At 39.6% G+C, this 26,362-nt stretch overlaps 1 protein-coding gene across 3 annotated transcripts in view; it reads left to right on the forward strand.

Moving 5' to 3' along the window:
- The window catches only part of ZFYVE9 (zinc finger FYVE-type containing 9), a 220,095-nt gene extending 193,973 nt beyond the window's left edge, over nt 1-26,122 (forward strand). For all 3 annotated transcript variants that reach the window (XM_043574953.1, XM_043574954.1, XM_043574955.1), the window contains 6 exons: nt 12,441-12,591; nt 15,075-15,155; nt 17,576-17,738; nt 20,785-20,890; nt 23,570-23,746; nt 25,544-26,122. In XM_043574953.1, coding sequence (XP_043430888.1) covers nt 12,441-12,591; nt 15,075-15,155; nt 17,576-17,738; nt 20,785-20,890; nt 23,570-23,746; nt 25,544-25,705 — 840 coding nt within the window. In that variant the 3' untranslated portion in view covers nt 25,706-26,122. The remainder of the gene's footprint in view (nt 1-12,440; nt 12,592-15,074; nt 15,156-17,575; nt 17,739-20,784; nt 20,891-23,569; nt 23,747-25,543) is intronic.
- The last annotated feature ends 240 nt before the right edge of the window (nt 26,123-26,362 follow it).

Genomic DNA, 26,362 nt, shown 5'->3' on the forward strand with positions numbered 1-26,362 from the left:
CAAAAGCATAATTTCAAAGGTTCATTGTAGCACTAGCAAGAACAGATGGCCCTAAAATCTGTTTGAGGGATGTTTTATTTTCTGGCCTTCAAAGAATACATTTCTTTTCTCTTAGGGAAGGAGGAGCTGATAGTCCTCTGTTCAAAAGAAGAAAGGGAGTTGCAAATCCAACAATACATTTAAAAAATTATTCACCACGGTCAACTGGGATTTATTCCTGGGATTCAAGGGTGTTCAGTATTCACAAATCAATAAATATGATGCATAACATCAATAAAAGAAAGGATAAAAATCACATGATTACTTCAATAGATGCAGAAAAAGCATTTGACAAAGTACAACATCCACTCATGTTAAAAACCTTCAACAGAGTGGGTTTAGATGGAACGGACCTCAACATAATAAAGGCCATATACGAAAAACCCACAGTTAACATCATGCTCAATGGCAAAAAAACTGAGAGCTTTTCCCCTCAGATCAGGAATAAGACAAGGATGTCCACTCTCACCACGTTTATTCAATGTGGTGCTGGAAGTCCTAGCCATAGCATTCAGACAAGAGACGGAAATAAAAGGCATCCAGATTAGTAAGGAAGAAGGAAAACTTTCACTATTTGCAGATGATATGTTACTACATATAGAAAACCCTAAAGACTCCAGCAAAAAAAACCTCCTAGAACTGATAAATGAATTTAGTAAGGCCACAGGATATAAAATCAATATATAGAAATCTGTTACATTTCTGTGCACTAATAATGAATTAGCAGAAAGAGAAGTTAAGGGGAACCAAAGAATGAAAGGAGTTGGTGAAAGGTGCTCTAGAAAATAGTGCAGGGAAGGGAGGTAGTGTTCCATTGACTATTGGTATAGCTATTTATAGTGTTAAACGTAGAAGACAGTATTTAACCAAACATTAAAATGAAAGGATTCCCAAGAAAGGAAGTGTACCTCCACCGACTGCAACAGGAGGTCACTGCTGACCTCTCTATGCTCAGACTAAGACCCTCTTCCATGTCTCAGCGTGACTGTTGATAGGTGTGAACAAGGGCTGCAGGACACTCTGCTTCTAGCCAAATCCCTAGCTTTCCCTGTCTCTCCATACTCACAAGTTTGCTGCCACTTTTGGCCCTGAGGTAACCACCAGCTCTTTTTTTTCTTTTTTTAAAGTTTTTTTTTTTTTTTTTTTTTTTTTTTTTTAGTGCATGCTGTTTGTTTGTTTGTTTATTTATTTATTTATTTATTTATTTATTTATTTATTTATTTTAATATATGAAATTTATTGTTAAATTGGTTTCCATACAACACCCAGTGCTCATCCCAAAAGGTACCCTCCTCAATACCCATCACCCACCCTCCCCTCCCTCCCACCCCCCATCAACCCTCAGTTTGTTCTCAGTTTTTAACAGTCTCTTATGTTTTGGCTCTCTCCCACTCTAACCTCTTTTTTTTTTTTCCTTCCCTTCCCCCATGGGTTTCTGTTAAGTTTCTTAGGATCCACATAAGAGTGAAACCATATGGTATCTGTCTTTCTCTGTATGGCTTATTTCACTTAGCATCACACTCTCCAGTTCCATCCATGTTGCTACAAAAGGCCATATTTCATTTTTTCTCATTGCCACGTAGTATTCCATTGTGTATATAAACCACAATTTCTTTATCCATTCCCACCAGCTCTAATCTCACATTCAAACACCACAAGAAGTCTCGGACTTCTTGCAAGATGAGGGCACCCCTCATCTCCCACAGTTTAATTTCTATCTGACCCTATCTCTCATCTTGGAAAACCCAAGGGCTCGGTCTTTGTAAATTTTATTTCTCTGTTTCCATGGTGATGTATCCAGTCCTCTGGCCTTAAGTACTAACTCTATACTGATATCTTGCAAATGTTTTCCTCCAGTCTGAATCCCTCCTCTGTTGTGTACGCTTGAGTATCTTGCTGCCCACTTGACATCTCTGCCTGCATAAGCACCTCAAGCTTAGCAAGTATAACTCTGATCTCCTGATCTTCCCTCAAAACTTGCTCTTCTTGCAGCTTCCCTGAGTTGATGGCGCTACCATCCTTCCACTTAACCAGGCCCAAAACTTTTGATCCTCTTTCTTTCATATCTCATGTCTAATCTGCCTGGAAATTCTGCCACCTCTGCCTTCCAGATGTGTCTAGAACCCAACTACTCTCAATCTTTAGACTAGTCTTGGTCTAAGTTATCATCTCTGCTCTGGTTTTGAGTGGTAGCCTTCTAAGTGGTCTTCCTGTTAATACCCTTTCCCCCATCACTCTATTCTCAGTACAACAATCCTATTGATCCAGTTAAAACCAAGGTAGATCACATCAGTCCTCTCCTTAAAACCTTCCAAAGATCTTTTATCTTAGAATAAAACTGCAGACCTCTATACCATTTGTACTTCTTAACCCATTGCCTCTCTAACTTCATTTCTTACACCTCTTTTTTCTGTCATTCAGCTTCAGCCACACTGTCCTTAATGTTCCTTGAAACTGCCAGGCCTGCTATCATCCTACCACCCCAGGGCCATTGCACCAGCTATTTTAAATGCCTGTAAAGTTCTTCCTTAGATATTCCCATGGCATTTCCCTCACTTTTCAATAAGACCTCCCCTGACCATGCTATTTGAAAATGGCACCTGCCTGTCCTCCTGGTCCTGCATCCATGTTTTATTTTTCTGTATACCACTTTATCCGTGTGTAACATTTCATATATTTTACTTACTTAGTTGTTTTTGTTTCTTCCTCCTCTACACCCAAAAATGTAAGTTCTGTGAGGGAAGGAATTTGTTTGTTCCCTACTGAACAAACCAGATACCTACTGAACAAACTTACATGGTGCCTGGTACAGGTTACATGCTCAATAAATATTTGCTGAATGAATGAGTGAAGGTTCAAAGGTTCATATTTGATGACATGTAGACCCATAGGACTTCAACATGGGTGCTAGCTTCTGGACATAAGTGAACTCCAGCTGATGGAAATGGTAGTCATTTATATTGTTCCAGGATATCTTCAGGAAAGGATATTCCTCTACTATTCCATCATTACTCAACTCAGTGTTCTTTTCAGTTCTATTTTCAACTCAGTTCTATTTTTGTTCCTTTACTCACACTTTCTCTTTATCCAAAGTGTTCTTCCTTTGCACCTGATTTCAAAGCCAATTCAAATATTATACCATTTAGGGAACCTTCCTAGAATTCTCTATCCCCCAGACAGTATCACTCTTTCTTTCTTCTGTTTTCTTGGCTTTCTGTACTCATGTAACTTGTATAGCAGAGAGTATGAAACCCTTTCTACTCTGAATCTTGAGCCCTCTGAAGGCAGAGAGTATGCCTTTCATTTTTCATTGTATCTCTGGTGCAGTGCTTTCCTAAATTTTCCATGCCTTTGCAGTGTCTTTCTATCTAACGTTATTTTAAGTTGCTTGATATTATAGAATTAAATTGTTAAAACCTTATTAGATACCCCATCTATATGACACTGCAATTGTATGTGAACCAAAAAAATTTTTTTAAATCATGCCAATACCATTTACTCTCAATATAACTTCAGGAGTAAGACAAACTCCAAATCCATCTGTATTTAATATGATTTACTAGTTTGTATATTCAGCAGATATTTATTGAGCATCTACCGTAGGCAGGCCTTATACCAAGCCAGACAAATTATATAGAAATTGTAGCTGCTCGTCAGGGCCTGCCCAAACTTCTGTACATAACAATTCGTCTCCACTTTAAATCAAAAGATTAAATAACTGTCATTTTTTAACATGTGATCGCAGAGAGGAAATTAAAGGACATGGCATGTTGATTCAGAGGTGGATTCGATGTTATAACTCCTCACCCATTCCTTCAACACAGTCATTCCTAGAACTGTATTCTTTTAACTGGCTCTTAGAATTTTTGTGGATGGTTAGAATCTGGGGTGGGAAACACAGGAAGATTAAAGCTTCTGTACTGCTTCACTTGGTATGTTAAAATGGTCTTTTGAGATAAGACCCAGATAGCATTTAGCTCATTTCCTGGCTCATGGTTGACACTGCATAGATGTTAGCTATTTTGCACATACTATTGTCACAGCAGTTGTTTCCCTCCCTTTTATCAGTATGTCATTTCACTAGCTGTGAGCTCTTAGGAAGGGTCTGAATCCTATTATCTCATAAGAGATACTTGGTTGAGTTACCTGCTACTGATTTTTAGGTTGCTTTACAATTTTATAAGCAGAGTAGAGGAGACAAGCATACAAATTTTATTTACAAACACTTCATCAGTACTTATTATGTTCTTGGTGCTGTTCTAAGCACTTTATAAATATTAATTTACTTAATCTTCATAACTGCATAAAGTAGTTACTTTTATTATCCTCTTTACAGAGGAGGAAACTGAGACACAGGGAAATCAAGTAACTTGCCCCAGGGCACACGGGGGGTTAGAAGCAAAGCCAAGAAATGCAGGGAGTCTGGTTAATAGCAGTCTTTGCTATTAACCATAAGACAAAGCTGAATGTTGATAATGCAATATATAAGAAATACAGAGTGCTATGGCAATTCAAAGAAGGAAGTGGTCATATTGGTGTCTGGAATGAAAGAAGGCTGAATGTAGGAATTGGTATTTTTACTAGGCCTTTTTTTGGGGGATACTTTTTCAGATGCTTGGATATGGGGGATAAAAAGGAAGGCTAAATAATACCATATGCAAGAGCTCAGAGATGGGAAATGGTGGCACATCAGGAAGTAGTCCTGCATATAAGGATATGGTAGGAAGGGAAGCAAGGCAGGAAAGCTGGTTTGGAGTGAGAGGACACAATAGAAAAGATTGATACCATCAGAACTGTGTTTGGTGAATTTGGAAACATTGTGTGGAATGAATCAGAATTGAGAAAGACTGCAGAAAAACCAGGTGTAAGGTTATTATTATGTCCAGAATAGAGGTAGTTAGATCTTGAATTCTGGTGAAGATAAGGATAGATATAGGAGATACTACAGAATTTGAATTGATAGAGAAATAGCACAACTAGAAAGTTGAGTGTTGATAACTTTATATGACAAATGTTAAGTTTATTTTATGGTCAGCAAAGTCCTTTAAATACTTAGGAAATTCTTCTCTTGGTGTAAATCCACATGATTTTAAGAAAGTAAGAGTATTCCTTTATAAAGAAATGAAGTTTGTTTATCTCATTGGGCTTGAAATTGACATCTAAGGAAATGATTTCTTAGAGGGTAGCTAATTTATTTAGAATATCTAAATTGAGAATATTTCTTAATCTGCTTAGTATAGACAAAGTTAGAAACCACTTTAGCCTAATGATTTGGAAGAAATAATAGATAAAAACATTCTTTAAAATTGCTGTATATGGGGGTGCCTGGCTGGCTCAGTCGGTATAGCATGTGACTCTTTATCTCAGGGTCGTGAGTTCAGCCCTACGTTGGGGATAAAGTTTACTTAAAAAAAAATTGCTATATGTGATTATATCAGTTTCTTTCATGTGATACAAATATAAATTGTAAGTAAGAGCCTAAATTAGTCTATGAGTTGACTTTGCTAAGTAGGAATCTTCCTGCTGACTTTTACCCTGTTTGCAAAAGACTTAAATGTAATCTTTGGAAAATCCTGACAGAAGTGGTTTGAATTAGTGAGATTGATAAATATCAGTGTGAGAGGAATATATTCAGTTACTATTGGATGCCTCTGGTGATATAATAATATATTAAAACACTAAATTTTGCAAGAGTTATAAACATAACAAAGTAAAGTCATGAGATGATGATATCTTAGAATTGTATTGGTATAGATCTAGGAATAAATTTAACTAAGGAGGTAAAAGACTTATACTTTGAAGAGTATAAAACATTTCTGACAGAAATTGAAGAAAACCTAAATTAATGGGAAGACATCTCATGTTCATGGATTAGAAGACTTAATATTGTTAAGTTGTCAGTATTATTCAAAGTGGTTCTACAGATCCCATGCAAGCCCTATCAAAATACCCATGGCTTTTTTTTTTTCCCAGAAAAGAAAAAGCCAGTACTCAAATTCTTTTGGAATTGCAAGGGGCTCCCAAGCCAAAATAATCTTGTGTAAGAACAAAATTGTAGTAGTTACCCTTCCAATTTCAAAATCTGCAGGGCTGTAGTAATCAAAATAATGTAGACTTAAGAATCTAGAAATAAATCTGTACATTTATGGCCAGTTGATTTTGACAAAGGTGCCAAGACCATTTAATGGTGAAAGAATAGCCTTTAGCAAATGGTTCTAGGACAACTGGATTTCCACATATAAAAGAATGAACGTGTACCTCTACTTCACACTGTGTACAAAATTTAACTCAAAGTGGATCAGTGACCTAAATATAAGAGCTAAAACCATGGAGCTCTTTGATAAAAACATGAGGGTAATTTTCCATGACATTGGATTTAGCAATAAATAATATACCAATAGTACACACAACAAAAAAAAATAGATTGGACTTAATAAAAATTAAAATCTTTTGTGTATTGAAGGACATTAACATGAAAGTGAAAACCTACACATGGGAGAAAATATTTGCAAATCATGTATCTGACAAGGGTCTGATATGTAGAGAATATATAAAGAAGTCTTTTAACTCAGCAACAAAAGACAATCCCATTAAAAAAGGCAAAGGGCAACTTTTTTTTCTAGATATGTTTCCTGAGGCAAGAGAAGCAAAAAGCAAAAATAAACTATTGAGACTGCATCAAAATAAAAAGCTTCTGTACAGCAAAGGAAACAACAAAACTAAAAGGCAGCCTACAAAATTGGAGAAGATACTTGCAAATGACATATCTGATAAAGAGTTAGAATCCAAAATATACAAAGAACTTGTAAAACTCAACACCCAAGAAACAATCCAATTAAAAATGGGCTGAAGACATGAACAGACGTTTCTCCAAATAACACATATAGATGGCCAACAGACGCATGTAAAGCTCTTCATCACTTAGCATCAGGGAAATGCAAATCAAAACTACAGTGAAGGATTACCTCATACCTGTTACCTCATACCTCATACCTGTTAGAATAACAGCCACTGTGGAAAACAGTGTGGAGGTTCCTAAAAAGTTAAAAATAGAACTACCCTATGGTCCAGCAATTGCACTACTGGGTATTTACCCAAATAAAAAAAACATGAATTCAAAGGGATACATGCACCCTATGTTTATAGCAGCATTATTTACAATAGCCAAAGTATGGAAAGAGTCCAAATGTCTATCAACTGATGAATGGATAAAGAAGAGTGGTATATATATACTACAATGGAATATTTCTCATCCATAAAAACAAATGAAATCTTGTCATTTGCAAGGACATTGATGGAGCTAGAGAATATAATGCTAAGCAAAATAAGTCAGAGAAAGACAAATGCAGTGTGATTTCACTCATGTGGAATTTAAGAAACAAAACAAATGAGCAAGGGGGGAAAAAAAGAAACAAATCAAGAAACTGACCCTTAACTATGGGGCGCCTGGGTGGCTCAGTCGGTTAAGCGTCCGACTTTGGCTCAGGTCATGATCTCGCAGTTTGTGAGACAGCTCAGAGCCTGGAGCCTGCTTCGGATTCTGTGTCTCCCTCTCTCTTTGCCCCTCCCCTGCTCATGCTCTGTCTCCATCTGTCTCAAAAATAAATAAAACATTAAAAAAAAAAAGAAAGAAAGAAAGAAACAGACCCTTAACTATGGAGAACAAACTGATGGTTACCAGAGGGGAGGAGGATGGACGCATGGGTTACATAGGTGGTGGGGATTAAGGAGAACACTTGTGATGAGCACTGGGTGATGTACGGAATTGTTGAATCACTAAATTGTACAGCTGAAACTAATAAAACACTGTATATCTTTTAAAAATGGGCATAGGACTTGAATAGACATTTCTCCAAAGAAGATATTCAGATGGCCAACAAGCAAATAAAAAGATGCTTAACATCATTAGTCATTAGGGAAATGCAAATCAAAACCACAGTGAGGCACTGCTTCACACCTACTAGGATGGCTATAAAACAACAACAGAAAATAACAAGCGCCAGCAAGGATGTAGAGAAATTGGGACCCTTTTGTGTTGCTGGTGGAAAATGGTTCATCCACTATGAAAAAGTTTGGCAGCTCCTCAGAAAGTTAGACATAGAATTACTGTATGACCCCGCAATTCCAAAGAATTGAAAACAGTTACACAAGTATATGTACACATACATTTATAGTAGTACTATTTACAGTAGCCATAAGGTGGTTATAGCCCAAATGTCCCTGGTTGGATGGATAAACAAATTGTGGTGTGTGTGTGTATACATACACAATGGAATGTTATTTGGCCATAAAATGAAGTGAAGTATGATACATGCTACACCATGGATGAGCTTCTAAAACATTATGTTAAAGTGAAAGAAGCCAGGGGCGCCTGGGTGGCTCAGTCGGTTAAGCGTCCGACCTCAGCTCAGGTCACCATCTCACATTCCATGAGTTCGAACCCCGCGTCAGGTTCTATGCTGACAGCTCAGAGCCTGGAGCTTGCTTCAGATTCTGTGTCTCCATCTCTCTGCCCCTTCCCTGCTTGCTCTCTTTCTCAAAAATAAATAAATGTTAAAAAAAAATTAAAAAGTGAAATAAGCCAGACACGATGGTCACCCGTTTGTGTAAAATGGACCCGTTTGTGTAAAATGTCCAGAATAAATGCACAGAGAATGCAGGTTGGTGGTTAGGATTGGGAGAAACAGGTTAGAGGGACGTTTTTACTTTGGAGTGATTGAAATGTTTTGGAACTAGATAAAGGTTACTGTTGCACACCATTGTGAATGTATTAAATGGCCCTGAATTGTTCAACTTTGAAATGGTTAATTTTATGTATGTGAATTTCATCTCACATTATTTTGTTTTGAGTGTAATGATACAAGAATATAAAAAGGTATCAGAACACTCATCTGGTATTTTTCACACTTAGTACTGCAGTTTGTAATGTAAGAGGAAGAGGGGAGTAAAACAAAAGTTTTGGACTAGATTTTTGAAAGATTAAAGCCATTAAAGGATTGGACTACAAAGGCGGACAAATGCATGGCATGAAGGAAAAAAGGGAACTAAAAAACAAATTATCGCTATCCTATTTCAACCAGAAGCCAGAGTTTAGCACCAAGATAATGTTAAGTTCAGATTTGTTTACTATATACAAAATGGTGGCCTGTGAGTTTTTTCAGGTTAGGTGCAGAATTACTATCTTAAATCTTGTGATCAGAACAAAGCATTTGTTAAAAAGACTGTCCTTTTTCCAATTGATTTTCTTTCTTGCTTTATTGAAGATTAGTTGACCATAGAGTTGTGGAGCCATTTCTGGGTTTTCTATTCTGTTCCATTGATCTATGTGTCTTTTTTTGTACCAGTATCATACTGGATTGATTACCACAGCTTTGTAATATAGCTTGAAGTTTGGAATCATGATGCCTCGAGCTTTGCTTTTCTTTTTCAGGATGACTTTGGCTATTCGGGATCTTTCCTGGTTCTATAGAAATTTTAGGATTGTTTGTTCTAACTCTGTGAAAAATGATGATGTTATTTTGATAGGAATTTCATTAATTATGTAGGTTGTTTGGGGTAGCATAGACATTTAAACAATATTTGTTCTTCCTATCCATGAACATGGAATGTGTTTCCATTTCTTTGTGTCCTCTTCGGTTTCTTTCATTAGTGTTCTATGGTTTTCAGAGTACAGATCTTTTGCCTCTTTGGATAGGTTTAGTCCTAGGTATCTTATGGTTTTTGGTACAGTTGTAAATGGGATCAATTCCTTGATTTCTCTTTCTGCTGCTTCATTATTGATGTATAGAAATGCAACAGATTTTTGTATGTTGATTTTGTATCCTGCGACTTGACTGATTTCCTGTATCAGCTCTAGCAATTTTTTTGGTGGAGTCTTTGGGTTTTCTTCATAGAAAATCATATCATCTGCAAATAATGAAAGTTTGACTTCTTTGCCGATTTGGATGCCTTTTATTTCTTTTTGTCTAATTGCTGAGGCTAGGACTTCCGTTACTATGTTAAATAGTGAACATCCCAGTCTTGTTCCTGACCATAGAGGGAAAGCTCTCAGTTTTTCCCCAGGGAGGATTACATTAGCTGTGGAAAAAAAGACAGTCTCTTCAACAAACGGCATTGGAAAAACTGGACAGCAATGTGCAGAATGAAACTGGACCACTTACTTACACCATACAGAAAAATAAATTCAAAATGGATGAAAGACCTGAAGGTGAGACAGGAAACCATCAAAATGCTAGAGGAGAATACAGGCAGCAATCTCTTTGACATTGGCTAGAGCAACTTCTTACTAGACACTTTGCTGGAGGCAAGGAAAACAAAAGAAAAATGAACTATTGGGACCTCACCAAGATAAAAAGTTTCTGCATAGTGAAGGAAACAGTCAATAAAACTACAAAGCAACCTTTGGAATGGGAGAAGATATTTGCAAATGACATAGTTGGTAAAGGGTTGGTGTCCAAAGTCTATAAAGAACTTAACAAACTCAACACCCAAAAAACAAATAATCCAGTTAAGAAATGGACAGAGGACATGAAAAGACATTTTTCCAAAGAAGACATCCAGAAGACTAATAGACACATGAAAAGATGCTCGACATCACTCATCATCAGGGAAATAGAAATCAAAACCATGATGAGATTCTACCTCACACTTTTCAGAATGGCTAACAGGAGACAACAGGTGTTGGTGAGGATGAGAAGAAAGGGGAACCTCTTGCACTGTTGGTGGAATGCAAACTGGTACAGCCATGTTGGTGGGAATGCAAACTGGTGCAGCCACTCTGGAAAACAGTATGGAAGTTTCTCAAAAAAATTAAAAATAGAACTACCCTATGACCCAGCAATTACACTACTAGGTATTTACCCAGAGGATACAAAAATACTGATTTGAAGGGACACATAGCCACATTATGGAAAGAGCCCAAACATCCATCAACTGATGAATGGATAAAGAAGGTGTGAGTGTGTGTGTGTGTGTGTGTGTGTGTGTGTGTGTGTGTGTGTTGGAATATTATTCAGCCATCAAGAAAAGAATGAAATGTGCCATTTGCAATAATGTGGGATGGAGCTGGAAAATATTATACTAAGCAAAATAAGTCAGAGAAAGACAAATACCATATGATTTCACATATATGTGGAATTTAAAAAACAAAACAGATGAACAGAGGGGGGAAAAGAAAGAGGCAAACCATAAAACAGACTCTTAACAATAGAGAACAAACTGAGGATTGATGGAGGGAGGTGGGAAGAGGATGGACTAGATGGGTGATGGGCATTAGGGATGGCAGTTGTGATGAGCACTGGATGTTATCTGTAGTGATAAATCACTAAATTCTCCTGAAACTAATATTACACTATATATTAACAAACTGGAATTTAAACAAAAACTTGAAAAAAAAAGAACAAAGCAACATATTAGTGATTTCTTAGAAGATTTCAAACAAGTTAGTAAAACTAAGAAACAGTGGAGTATATTTCTAGAGGAAAACCCTCACTCCTTTGTGCAAATATGAAAAAATAAGGCAGATGCACTTACATATGGGACATTCTTTTGACTTAGAATTTCAGTGAATATGTCCTCAGAGAATGTAGTGGGTAGGAGGAATTACTGTAATTAACTAAACTAATGTTACGTGAGTTCAGTACAGCAACAAAAGGACCAAAAAAAAAAAAAATGAATGCAAATATGTCTTGTGCTTATTTAGGTTATAATATAAATCACCTATAAAGTGTAAAGAGAATTTTTGTATATGTTGATTTCTTTTTTTTTTCAATGTTTATTTATTTTTGAAAGAGAGCACGAGGAGTGGGGAGGGGGAGAGAGAGAGGGAGACACAGAATCCAAAGCAGGCTCCTGTCCCTGAGCTGTCAGCACAGAGCCTGACGTGGGGCTCAAATCCATGAACCATGAGATCATGACCTAAGCCAAAATCGGATGCTTAACTGACTGAGCCACCCAAGTGCCCCTATATGTTGATTTTTTTATTTTTTATTTTTTATTAAAAAAAATTTTTTTTAACGTTTATTTATTTTTGAGACAGAGAGAGAGACAGAGTATGAACGGGGGAGGGTCAGAGAGAGAGGGAGACACAGAATCTGAAACAGGCTCCAGGCTCTGAGCTGTCAGCACAGAGCCCGATGTGGGGCTCGAACTCACTGGCCGCGAGATCATGACCTGAGCGAAGTCGGATGCTCAGCTGAGCCACTCAGGCGCCCCAATTTTTTTTTATTAATGGTGACTGATGTTCACTTTGTTTTCATTATTTAGTAGCCTCTTTGTCACTTTAATAGATAATAATATTGGTTTTTTTGCCTTTGAGAAGGTAAAAGAGTTGTGCTGTGTGAGACCCCCAAAAGTGCCCATTTTTGGCAGAATAAGAAAGTTAATCTTGCATTTGATTACAGATGATGAAAGCCATGAACAAGTCCAATGAACATGTCCTGGCAGGAGGTGCCTGCTTCAATGAGAAGGCAGACTCTCATCTGGTGTGTGTACAGAATGATGATGGAAACTATCAGACCCAGGCTATCAGTATTCACAATCAGCCCAGAAAGGGTGAGTATTTGAGGTGATTGACATGGTAAGAATATAAAGTTGTACTGGACATGGGAAGTTGGCTATCTCAGCCCCATAACTCTCAGTTTCTAGCGAGGTGAATTTTTAAGTTCACTTTGATGAATTTAACCTCTCCATCCTTACTTTCCAAGATTATGTTGACTCCCCAAATAGCCAGACTCAAAGTTGCACATGGAATCTCTATTATTGAGGAGAACATATTGAAAATTCTGCATCGGGATATTGTCATGGCCAGAACTGGTATTTGAAAGTAGGAAGACTAGGCCCCTTAGTGAGAATATACTTAGGTAGGTTTGAAACTTGTTGGATGACCATATCTAAAGAATGTTAATTAATAGGTTGACTGAACTCTGAAAGAAGGCTTCTTGGTTCAGTGGCACTCATAATGTGGGCTCATCACTTAGGAGATTGTTAGAAATGAAGGATCTGTACCCAAGATCTGCTAAATTACAATCTGCATTTTAATAAGGTCCCTGTGTTAAATGCACATTGAAATATAAGAAGCACTGTTTAAGGTGGCATTTCTTAAGATGTCTTATCAGGTTCTAGGGTGTTAAAAAGTACTCACATAAATGAAAGTCTTGCTTATTAGTACATTTAACTGATATTCCTGGGTTACAAGTTTAAACAGATTTCTTCACTATAGGACTTTTCAGAGCCTTTAACAAGATGATATGATTTGCGTTTTTCCAAAAGGAAGATAGTGCCTGGCCCTTTGCAAATTTAGTTGACCATGAATCTGGTTTTTCCTCAGAACATCTTCCATAACTAACTTTCTTTAGTATGCCTTATGAAACACTTCTCTAGTTGACAGTGACATAGGTCACTGTCCAATATATTTTATAAATCAATTGTTTAGTAAAAGCATAAAAGGTCTTTGTCACATGTATATTCAGCATATATCCAAAATAAGGTAGGTGATAAATCCACAATGCTCTCTGTTAGATCACACCTGGAATATTTGAAATAAGTTCTGGATATCATTAATGTAATTGATGATATCCATTGATAAAACTGCAGGTTCTTCTAAGGATGGTTCAAGACCTGTGAAAAATCTGGAAACTAGGTCAAAAGAAGACCTTTTGAATATAGTATGAATATGTAATCTGGAAAAGTATAGATTGGCAGAGGGTGAAAAATAGCTGTCTCTATTTTTAAGGTTTTCCAGTGTGTGGAAATAACATCGAGCTTATTCTCTATAGCTACAAAAGGCCAGAACCAGCACTACTGGGTGAGAGTTAAAAGGATCTAGGTCTAGACTCAGTTTGAGAGCACATTCTGTAAGGCTGAGAGTTATCCAGAAGTAGAAGGGGCTGCCTAGTGCCATTGTGGGCTCCTTGTCACTAGAAATCTTTGACAAAGCCTGGATGTTTACCTATTAGAGATATTGCAGGGCCAATGGGCAGAAAGGTGGATTAGCTTAGTCCAATTTAAGATGTGGAGGAACATAGAGGCTCCTGGCTGGCTCAGTTGGTGGAGCTATGCAGCTCTTGATCTTGGGGTTCTAAGTTCGAGCCCCACGTTGGGTGTGGAGATTACTATAAAAAAAAAATAAAATCTTGGGGCATCTGGGTGGCACAGTCAGTTAAGCGTCCAACTCTTGATTTCAACTCAGGTCATGATCCCAGTATCATGGAATCAGGCCCCACATTGAGCTCTGCCTGCTTAGGGTTCTCTCTCTCCTTCCCTCCCTCCTTCCCTCTCCCCTGTTTGTATATGCGTACTTTCTCCAAGTAAATAAATACGTAAATAATTTTTTTAAAATCTTAAAAAATGATATGGAGGAGCATAGTGAAATTTTCTTAAAGCTAAATGTAATTAAATATTCTTTTTTTCATGAAGAGGTAATGGTAATGTGTTGGTCTTTTCAATAGGTATTTATTTATTTATTATATATTTTTTTAAAGAAATCTACTCATAAATAAAATGGTTGCCAACCATATCTCTATCTTCAAAATATATTTTATCTGAAAAATAAAGGTATTAGATCAGCCATCACTTTTCTGTGAATGGCTAGGTGATATATTAGGTATTATTGCAAGCCTGTGGTCTTTGTCCCCAATTACTCAACTCTGATATACTTCAAGCACTGCCATAGACAATATGTAAGTGAGTAGAAATGGCTGTGTTCCAATAAAAATTTATTTTCAAAAACAGGCTGCAGGCCAAACAGGCTGTAGTTTGCCGAGCCCTAGACTGGACCACTAAGATTCCTTTGCTTGTAAGATTCTTTAATTCTTGATTGGAGGGAGAGGAAAACGAAATGGAGAGTATATCTTAAAACTTCATTCCCAAAGCATCAGAATTATTGGTTACTTGTATATTGTGGTGTATAGAGTCGTTGTTTTTTGTTTTCTGTATGATGATGGTTGGGGTTACCAACTACCAAATATTTCAGTATTGTTCTGAGTCTTTTGATCTCAGGGCCTATCTTTACTAAACTATTTATTTTACTATTTTAGTGACTGGTGCCAGTTTCTTTGTGTTCAGTGGTGCTCTGAAATCTTCTTCCGGATATCTTGCCAAGTCCAGTATTGTGGAAGGTAAAGAATAAGTTATTTATTGCCTGTGTTTAGTTCAGGCCTAATTATACAACTTAAAAAGCAAGGGATGTTGGGGTACCTGGCTGGCTCAGTTGGTAGAGGATGCGACTCTTGATCTCCAGTCATAAGTTCAAGCCCCATGTTGGGCATAGAGCTTACACAAAAAATAACAATAATAATAAAAGTTTAAAAAAAATAAAAAACAAGGGATGTTAAGTGAAACCATAACACTTTTACGGTAGACTTCTTACTCCTATTATGTATCCAATAGCATCTTACTCTTCAGCTAATTAATACTGTCATATAGGTACTTTGGTCTCTAAAGAAGGAAGTAAGTGGTACAGATCTCATGGGACAGTGACAGAAAAATTAAGAGATGGCCTTTCAGACCTCTGGGAGAGGGTACCCAAGGGGACATAGTCTGAGTTCAAATATATCACTGGGCTCATATCTGTAAACATGTAGATGAAGTTCAGTCTGGCTTAACTCACAGGAATGTGCATTCATTATTTGGGGTGCAGAATGGTATGTGCTTGCTGCTGGTTTCCTATAATTAGATTAGACATGACACATATCCTGAAAAAAGCTTATTAAATGAGAGTTAATGAAAGGCTGATGAGCATACTGTGTATTTTCTTTATCAGTTGATTCTTCCTATATTTTGATCTGGTTACTCTTGTTGTATAACAAATTAACCCAGATCTTAATGGCTTGAAACAATTACTTTACCATGCTCACCGATTGCTCTGGGTCAGAAATCTTGACAGGGTAATGTAGGGACGGCTTGACCATATGTCCAGGGCCTTGGTTGGGATGACTTGATGGCTGGGAGCTAGAACTGTCTGAAGGTTTATTTATTCCCATGTCTAGGGCCGTGGGATGATTTAAAGACTAGGAGTGGTGACTGGAGTACTCACACTTTGACTCTTAGCATGCCATGGCAGCCTTGGGGGTAGCTGGACTTCTAACTCCAGCCACACGTCTAGCAAAGGGCAGAAGCCATGTTGCTTCTTATGACCCAGTCTTGGAAATCACACCGTATCACTTCCGCCATATTCTAGTGTTGGAAATAGTCATAAACCTTCCCAGATTCAAGGGGAGAAGAATTAGACTCCATTTCTTAATGGGGAATTGGGAAGCATTGTGAAAAAGCACGTGAGGTCGGAGATATCGTGGTCACTTTTGGAAAGGACAGTCTGCCACATATGACATGTTTTCATTGCCGAAGTAGCCTAACTCCAGCCCCTAAGAGCAGTCCTTCCTGGGGGTGGAGTCCAGTGTGTTAACTGAAATACATAGACCATCTTACATATGTTAATAGATACTGGCTTTGACTTCCTTTACTGGTAAGCTTAATAAAAAAGCAAGTGAAGAGCAAAGTACATTACTATTTATAACTAAATTTCACAACTTTGACCAGCAAGTAGAAGCATGCTGTTAAAAAGTTAAGAAATCTAGGAGTTAAATAATCATTTGGTCTTAAGTGACTAATTAGTACCTATGTGATCAAGTATTGACTACATTCAAAATGTGTCTTGACAAGATGATTAAAAACACCTTTTAAATGTTGTGGAAATGATCATTTGAATGGACACAGATCCTTACAAATGCGATGTGTTTAAAAGTTACGTCTGTATCTTTGGATTAGGAAATTTTTAGTTCTTGTATTTCACTCTGTGTGTCAGTTGAGCAATTAGCTGCTAGGAAATTTTTATGAAGCTTTTTAGAAATTATCTTAGTTGACAAAATTTTGTGTCAGTGAAGCAGGGCAGTTGCTCCACATGTGACAACTTTCACACTGAATTTCGGTGTCTGCCTTTGACTTGGGTAGGTAGCAGCCCCCAAATAGTTACCATGTGTTGACTACATGGTGGCCCATGTGAAGCACATGTGGTAGGTTTGCCCTGTTGTTAGCCAATACATGGATTTATCGCTTCTCGCACCACTGTTGTTTATTCAGTGATTTATTTAACAAACATTTCCTGGGCATTTACTCTATGCCAGGAAATCATAGTGAGGTGAGAGAGACAGAGGTGCAAACACAGAAATATGGTTAGAGCATGATAAATGCAAGAGTGAGAACAGGAACAAAATGTTCTGTCAGTCCAAAAGAGGGATGTGACCATGTGTAAATCTCCCCTTGAGCAGTCTCAGGAGAACTCAGCTGTGTCTGAAGTGAAATCGGCAGGCAAGTGTTTTAGGCAGAAGCGATCTTGGCATTTGCTTCTCATAGCACTTTGAAAAGTAAGAAATTCAGCTCAAAGAACAAAACCTCTTTCTATCTGTCAGCTTTAGAGAGCAGAGCAAAGTTTTACATATAATCCTAGAGGGATTTGCTAGCTGCCAGGCACTGTGATTCATCTGCCCCCTCCCTGGCTTTGCGTTGTTCCCATCTGTATTATCTTGGTGCTGATTCTCAGATGGCGTTATGGTCCAGATCACAGCAGAGAACATGGATGCTTTGAGGCAGGCACTGCGAGAGATGAAGGACTTCACCATCACCTGTGGCAAGGCAGATGCCGAGGACCCCCAGGAGCACATCTACATCCAGTGGGTGGATGATGACAAGAACGTCAACAAAGGGTAAATGTTTCCTCCCTTTCCCCCTTGGGGCATTTAGTTATGGTTTGGGCTCTGGGCTTTGTCTACACTGGTATTTATAACTTTACTGAACGCCCAAAGAGAAAGGACTGTTGTGTACATATAAGATAAAATTTTAAATTTCTAGTTTCTTGGCTTAGTTTCTGAAGGACTTTCTCTGCCTGTTTTTGAAGAGGGGAGGAGGGAAGGAATTGATGAAACAAAACAGGCCTCTGAAGTTATTGAGATAATAGTAATACCGAAGCCCTTTCTGGTTTTATAAAGAAAGCCCTTTTGCCAACATTGTTTCATTTGCTATAATAACTAGCCTTGTTTTCCCCATATTATAGATGAGTAAACAAGCACCAAAAGGCTAAATGACTCCACAAAGCAAGGAAGTGGCGGGGCTGGGACCTAAAACCACCTCCTGGGGCTTCCAGTCCTGCGCTCTTTCCCATTACAGGCCCGCTCTACTCTGAGGGCTCAAGCCAACACTTTGGAGTCACCTTTGACACTTCTTTTTCTCTCACACCCTGTACCTAACTCAACAGTAAATCCTGGCATTGTTATATTTTATAGTATATATTTGATATATCCTGTTATATTTTGCTTCAGCATATGTCCAGAATCGTACTACTTCTCACTACCTCTACTGCCACCATCCTGGTTCAGGCCACCATCATTTGGTCTGGATTATTGTAGGAGGCTTTGAAGTGGCTTGCTTGTTTCTAGTCTTGACCTCCTCCTGCCCCCTAACCTAATCTGTTTCCAGTACAGCAGCCAGAGTAATGTCACTTCTCTGCTCAGAACCCACCATTAGCTTCCGGTATCATTCTGCATAAAAGCCAAAGTGTCTAAGGCCTCACACAACCTGTCCACCCTTTTACTTCACAGAAGCAACACCTGCCTTCTTGCCTGAACACGTCAATTCTACTTCTGCCCTCTGGCGTTTGCTCTTACTATTCTTTCACCCTGTACTCTGGCCTTCGATACAAGATAGCCAAATGAATCACCCCCTCACTACCTTCAAGTTTTTTCTAAAATGTGTTTTCTCAGTAAGGCCTTCCCTTGGCCAACCTATCTAAATTATAACCCTCCCATACATATTTCTTCTCTCCCACCCCCGGTACTTCCTATCCCCCTTCCTTGCATTACATTTCTCAAGAGAACTTATAATTCTCTAACATAAAATATACTTTTACTTATTATATTGCTCCTGGACTATAAACTTCATAACGGCAGGGATTTTTATCTGGTTTATTTATAGCTATATCTCCAGAACCTAAAACACTATGAGGCATCTAGTAGGTGCTTAAAAAAAAAATGACTATATTATACATCATTGTATTAAGCTTTCTTTTATCCATTCATCCATCCCTTTTTCATTCCTTCCTTCAGGCAATAATTCTATGTGTAGGTCTCTAGAAATACAAAAATGAATTCCACACACTCCCTGCTGATAAGTGGTTCAGTCCTATTTTGAAGATAGTTACAAATAAGTGCATCAAAGTATGGAAGATGCTCATAGAAAACTCTGTAGGAACACAGTGAAGATAAGAAAGAAAAGAGGAAGCTTGGTAGAGGTGGTAGGGTATTCAAGAAGACCTACATAGAGAAATGGCCGCTGATTATTCTGATTCTGGTAAGATGAGTAGGTATTTGCCACATAGCTGTGGCAGAGCGGGCATTCCAGTCTGAGGGAATAGCAGGAGCAAAGGCAGATTGAGGGCATAGACAACATGGCACACCCGATTTTTAAAGAATCTTTTAAAGCTTTTGTTATTAAACAAAAATCGGTGAGTATATTTGCCTATTTTACAAATAGTCCTCTGTCTTCCCATACTTCATTGGAAATCTTAATTTCGAAATCAATTTGTGTTTAGTTGGAAATGAACATGGTTATCAGGACGAAAAAATTGATTACCTGAAAATCTGATGCCATAGGTATCAGTAACTGATAACAAGCAGGTTGCCCCTTCCTACAAGTGCCAGTGGCAGCATCTTAGAAAACAGGACAAGAACTAGTTAGGGAGGACTGTCAAATTCAGGGGTTTAGTTTGTAGTGTATAAATTGAGTATTTTCCAGCTTGTCCCTCAGTGTCTGGGTATCCTCTCTAAAAGAGTACTAATCAACTAAGAGTGGCCCTTTTTGACATCATGTCATGAGTTAGAAATTAACTTCAGTGTTGTTTAAATAATTTTAATTCAAGTGAATGAAGTAAATCCCTGATACTGAAGTTTAAGTTCAACTTGATCTTTTTACATGGAGATTAGAAAACACACAGACTTGAATCTTGTTGGGAAGAGTTTGGAGTCTTTGTGACAATTATTTTGAATCCTCATCAGAATGAGTGTCAATCTCCACCTGTTTATACTTGCTATATTTTGGAGAGGAAATGACTATAAAAAATGACCTTTCTGTTTAGGAATCTAGGAGTGATAATTTAGCACTAAAGGGAATTTGTTGTGATAATAGTATAAATACTTGTTTATGAGCTCACAACAGCACTGTCATAATTAACATACTGGTCAAGTAATTCTTTCAATCAGTAGACATTTATTAAACTCCCATGTTCCAAGCAGTATGTCAGAACTGGGAATACAGCACACAGAGGTGAGTGTATCATGTTCCCTCATCTGAAGTCCATCTGTGAGGCAGATCTGCAAACATGTGTGAATGTGATTGTTGTCTGGAGCAGCGTGCGTGACAGAGCAGAGGGGAGAGCAAGACTGGGTGGCCGTGCACTGACTGCAGGAAGGAATGCTGGGAGAAGAGGGCAGGTTTGAGTAAACGATTTTTTTACATTGAAAGAACCAGCTCCTGGAATCATGGCGCCTTTTTTATATGTGTTCTTTGAATTATTTCATTGCACAGGACCTTCCCACGAGAGCTCTATTCATGTACATCTTTGTGCAGTGTCTTTCTTGCTGTGATGTGTTGCTCAGATGTGTTCAGCAAAGCACCCAGTGTAATTAGTAGCAAGACTTGATAAGTGATTCTTCTAACTACAGGAGCTGCTTCCATCTCTTTCCTTTGCCTCTATTGTAGTGTTATAAGTCCTATAGATGGGAAGTCCATGGAGTCTATAACAAGTGTGAAGATATTCCATGGATCGGAGTATAAAGCAAATGGAAAAGTCATCAGATGGACAGAGGTAAGGAAATGAAACTTGGCATTCTTTTTTTTTTTTTTAAAGGCTTGCCTGAAAAACTTATTTATTTTTGAGAGAGAGAGAGAGAAAGAGAGAGAATGTGTAGATGCACACCAGCAGGGGTAGGGCAGAGGGAGGTAGGGAGAGAGAGAGAGAGAGAGTGAGAGAGAGAGAGAGATAGAGAGAGAGAGATAGAGACAGAGAGAATCCCAAACAAGCTCCACACTCAGTGCAGAGCCTGAAGTGGGTCACAGCTGTGAGATCATGACCTGAACTGAAATCAAGAGTCAGACGTTCAACCGACTGAGCCATCCAGGTGCCATGAAACTTGGCATTCTTGATTCTCTTTGAGCACAACTTTTTGTTAGGCTCAGACATACATTGTGGGCTGATTCTGGAGGATAAGGAAAGAAAAGCTCTCTGTTTACCTTCTATACTCCAATTCCCTCTGGTCTGTCTCTGCTCACCAGGAAGAAATGCCACCAAGTACAGCCTGTAGCAATCTGATGTCTCTTTTTTCTTATGAATGAGCTTTTAGAGATTTGTTTGCATAGAATTCAAGAAGGATGCATCTCTGAATGGCATATACCATTTTTGCTTTATTCTTTAGAATACTGGACTAGTTATGCTGTACTCACAGTTAAAAGTATCTTAGATAACATACTCTTTAAAAATAGGCTTATGTCACCAATAAGAAAACTAAAGCTCAGATACTCAGCAACTTGTCCAAGATAACAAAGCAAATAAGTAATGGCAAAGTCCTGTTTCAAACCCAGATCCAGCCAGCTCCTAAGCTCTTTTGCACTATGTGTTGCCTTACTTGAAATCTGTATGAGAGGCTAACCTGGGAATGAGAGGAGCAGGGCAGGGACCCTGTATGTGTGTAATATCAGACAAATCGGGAAGTTTATTCTCTGAGAATAAACAGGGAGGTCATAGATCTCTGAATTTCTTTTGAATCTCAGTTGTACTGTATAAAAATAATACATTAAATTCTAAGAACTCTAGAATTCCTTGCAGCTTTAAAAGTCTTAATTTTTTAAAAATGTTTATTTTTGAGATAGAGAGCACAAATGGGGGAGAGGCAGAGAGAAAAGGGGACAGCGGATCCAAATTGCACTCTGTGCTGACAGCAGAGTGCCTGATACGGAGCTCACACTCACAAATCATGAGATCATGACCTGAGCTGAAGTCAGACACTTAATCAACTGAGCCACCCAGGCACCCAAAAGTCTTAATTTTTTAAAAAAATTCTGACTTCTAGCTTTTCCATTTTACACACAAGGTAACTCAAGCCAAGAGAAGTTCAATGCCTTACCAAAGTTCATTCACATAGCTGGTTTATGAGAGCAGGAGACTAGAAACTGTTCTCCGTTTCTCGACCTGTTATTCCAAGTAACTTATCCTTCATACCACCAGGCTCAGTGTTTTCATATGCAGTTCAGTGGTCTTAGGAGCTTACTTTGTAATGATTATCCCTTTGACACATTTCAAGTAGTGCAGTCTGGACCACGTGGAGCTCCTTATCACTATTTGACCTATTTTCCCTCCCTTTTGCTTGCCTGTAACCCAGTGAGGCAGCAGTGTGACCCATCTCATTTGCATAATGTGAGAAAACAGGCTCCAAGAGACCTGGCAGAGCAGGGACCAGAGGTCTTCTGATGCCCAGTGCAGAGCTCTGCTTGTCATTTCACGGTGCTACTCTCACTAGTACATGGGCTTCAGGGATGTCCCCTTTGTAGTATTCTTTGTATAAGCCACTTACTGAGCAGTAAGCTAGGGGGCAGTATGTATAAGCATGGTGTTTGTGCATATCTGTATCTTCTCTATTATGCTTTTATATAATTTACGATAACCAAGAAGATGGGGCTTTCATTTTTAAAAAAAAAATTTTAATGTTTATTTTTGAGAGAGAGAGATTGAACGAGCGGGTAAAGGGCAGAGAGAGGGAGACAGTGGATCTGAAGTGGGTTTTTTTGCTGACCACAGAGAGCCCAGTGCAGGGCTCGAACTCATGAACCATGAGATCATGACCTGAGCCGGAGTCATGCTCAACCGGCTGAGCCACCCAGGTGCCCCAAGACAGGTGCCTTCTATTTTACAAAGGCATAATTGGACATTTAGAAGTCAAAGGACTTGCTCACAACCCTCCTCTATGTGACTAGGACTTGGGTCTCTTAGTTCCAATCTTGCAGTGCTTCTGATTCTGCACTGGCACCTCTGCACCTCTGCTCAGCTTGGTGCAAGGACACTAACTCAGTTCCTGCCTCAGCAGTGGCATGGCCATGTGGCAGAACTCTGTAATGAGAGGCAGCAGACTCAGATTCTTGGCTTGGCCTTGCCTCTTTCTCTCAGGACTTTTGTGCACATGAGCAAGTCACTTCTCTGAGTGATCTGTAACATGAAGGGGTTGGGTCACATAATCTGTAAGAGCTGTCCTCTTAGATTCCAAGATCATTTCCTAAGGAGACTGTGCATGTATAAGGATTACCATTTAGAAGTGCACAGTGCTAAATGTAAGCCTTTTCTGGTTTTGAGTAGAACATATGATTATGACCATGGCTGAAACCAGGGAGATAGATAGGTCTTCCTGCATAGCAGGGGATTGGGGTGCTCATACACAGTGAGCTCATGCACATCTCCTGGGCGCAAGGCTAAAGTCTCTTTTGTTTGGGGGAACAGGTGTTTTTCCTAGAAAACGATGACCAGCACAGTTGCCTGAGTGATCCTGCAGATCATAGCCGATTGACTGAGCACGTTGCCAAGGCTTTTTGCCTTGCTCTCTGTCCCCACTTGAAGCTTCTGAAGGAAGATGGAATGACTAAACTAGGCCTACGTGTGACACTTGACTCAGATCAGGTAAGAAGAGTCTTAGGTAGCCTTGGAAGGTGGGCTTGAGCAGTGTCTGTATTTTCTGACATGTGACTTTTCCTCCATCAACCCAGAGGCCTTAATTCTCTGGGCCTTCTGACCTTGCCTGTTAGTCATGTACCTAGATGTGCTGCTTAGTGAGACTCTCTCTGAACCATTTGAATCTTGGCTTCCTCACCTGAATGTCTCCCAAGGACTTACTTGTGAGTGTGGGGTAAGGAGGGGAAGTGTGTGTGAGGACTTCCCACCCCTGTATGAATGGCATCAGTGCTCCTCTTTGAGACTCCCCAGTTCCACTCTTCAGGAATTGCTCTGCAGCCTTTAGACAGCAAGTTCCAAGCTGTCCCATATCCTGTTTTGTTTTGTTTTGTTTTGTTTTGTTTTGTTTTGTTTTGTTTTGTAAGTTTGATAGAGGGAGAGTGCGCACATGCGCAAGTGGAGAGGGGCAGAGAATCCCAAGCAGGCTCCGCACTGCCAGCACAGAGCCTGACGCAGGGCTTGAACTCATGCAACTTTCAGATCGTGACCTGAGCTGAAGTCAGACGCTTAACCAACTGAGCCACCCACGCGCTCCTATCCTGTTGTTCTTAATCCAGCTGCAGCAGGCTTCTGCTGCTAGGCCTCTGCACCTCTCACTCCTTAAGGTTTTTCTGTTAACATTTCTGTGCCAGTTAGTGGGCGAGGACTTGATGTGTTTCCCCAATAGTTTTCCTGTCAGCTCGGGTCTCCTGTGGCCAGGCTTTCCTTCCTGTCTTACTTCATGTTTCTGTATGCTGTCTGTATAACAGTCCACACCTGCCCTACCCCCCCCCCCCCCCCCCCCCCCCCCCCCCCCCCCCCCCCCCCCCCCCCCCCCCCCCCCCCCCCCCCCCCCCCCCCCCCCCCCCCCCCCCCCCCCCCCCCCCCCCCCCCCCCCCCCCCCCCGGTCCCTTGTTCCAGTGTCTCTCTCCTGTGGCCTTGAACTCTAATCTCCATTTTGGATTGTTGTGACATGTCCCAACACTGCTCATGCTTTAAGGCAGTGTTGTGTCCCTATCAGGGAAAATGTGAAAAGTTATGTGTCTGGTTCTACTTCCTGACTAGTCCTCAATCAACATACGTATTTTCTACTCAAGGTCTTGCCTAGCGTGGTACTAATACGCCTATCAGGGTAATACAAATGAGGTATCATGGTCCTTTCTCAAATGATACTGATAACCTTGTTAGAGAATTACCTTACATGCAACAATTAAAGAACAGGCATTTTTTCTGCCTTTTGAGGGCGGGGGTCCTGTTACATTTATCTTGGGGGAACATTCCCCCAATTCTTGGGGAAACCAAGAATTGCTGTGTATGTAGGTGCTCAGAAAATGGTCTGTGGGTGAACAGATGGACGAGAGAACAAATGTTCAGTTCCTGTTGTTAGGGAGTTAGTTGTACCTTGTATATTTTTAATTTTAATTTCCACAACCAAAGGTTTAGGTATTTCTGATATTCCATACCTCTCTATGCTGCCCCCCCCCCCCCCCACCCTCTACCCTTTCCTGGAAAACTAAGGCCTTAACAGGTTAGGTGTCTTGCCCAAGTCTCACAGCTACCAAGCAGCAAGCTCAAGGTCAGGATGAATAAGCGACAGTATAATAAATAACAATTCAGGGAAGAGAAGGAGAACCTTGTGTTAACTGCTGTATGTCTAGTCCATGGCCAAAAAGGACATCTTTTCCAGCTCAGCCTCCTTGGCCCTCAGCCCTCTCAAGAGGCCTTCTCTGTCCAGTAACCTGTCATCTCCTCCTTTCTGCGCTCTAGGTTGGCTATCAAGCAGGGAGCAATGGCCAGCCCCTTCCCTCACAGTACATGAATGATCTGGACAGCGCTTTGGTGCCGGTGATCCATGGAGGGGCCTGCCAGCTCAGTGAGGGCCCCATCGTCATGGAACTCATCTTTTATATTCTGGAAAACATCGCATAGACAGAGGACTTCATTGTTTGTCTGTTGAGACCTGTTACAACAGCAGTCATACCCAAATCATTTGCACTTTAGAACTGGAAGATTAAGCTTTTGTTAACACTATTAAATGGGGGGGGGTGGGGTGGGAGTGGGGGTTGGGGCCAGGGTGGGAAAGGGTGGTCGGGGGGACAGATGTTCCATAATTCTGAGTCTTCTATGCATTGTCCACCAAGAAGATCTGGGCAGCTTCTGTTACTGCACAAGTTATGCTATCCTTGCCGCTAATCCCCTTCCGTTACTGTTTAGACAAAAATTCTGCTCCTGTTTTAAGATTTACTTACGGTCTTGTGCTCAGAAATGCGCAAATGGGTATAACCATCACCAAGGATGGGGCTGGGAGGGCAGAGGGGAAATAAAAAATGAAGCATTGGTCTTGCACTTTTTGTACAGAATTGATATAAAAAGGAGAATTCCACTGGTTTTGTCCCGCTTACATCACAGTGACTTCAAGTAGAATTTACACTTAGATTTCTATTTGTTTTTTACCAGATTATTCACTGAAGTGAATCAGAGACCCAGCGGATTATCTCTTCTATCCAAGGAAAAGCGATTCAGTGTAAATGAGGTCGCTTGGATAGCAGAGCCAAGTTCAGGATTACTCAAGATCTGCCCGAGTGA

This window comes from Prionailurus bengalensis, chromosome C1 (genome assembly GCF_016509475.1).
Source record: "Prionailurus bengalensis isolate Pbe53 chromosome C1, Fcat_Pben_1.1_paternal_pri, whole genome shotgun sequence".
Classification (NCBI taxonomy): Eukaryota; Metazoa; Chordata; class Mammalia; order Carnivora; family Felidae; genus Prionailurus; species Prionailurus bengalensis.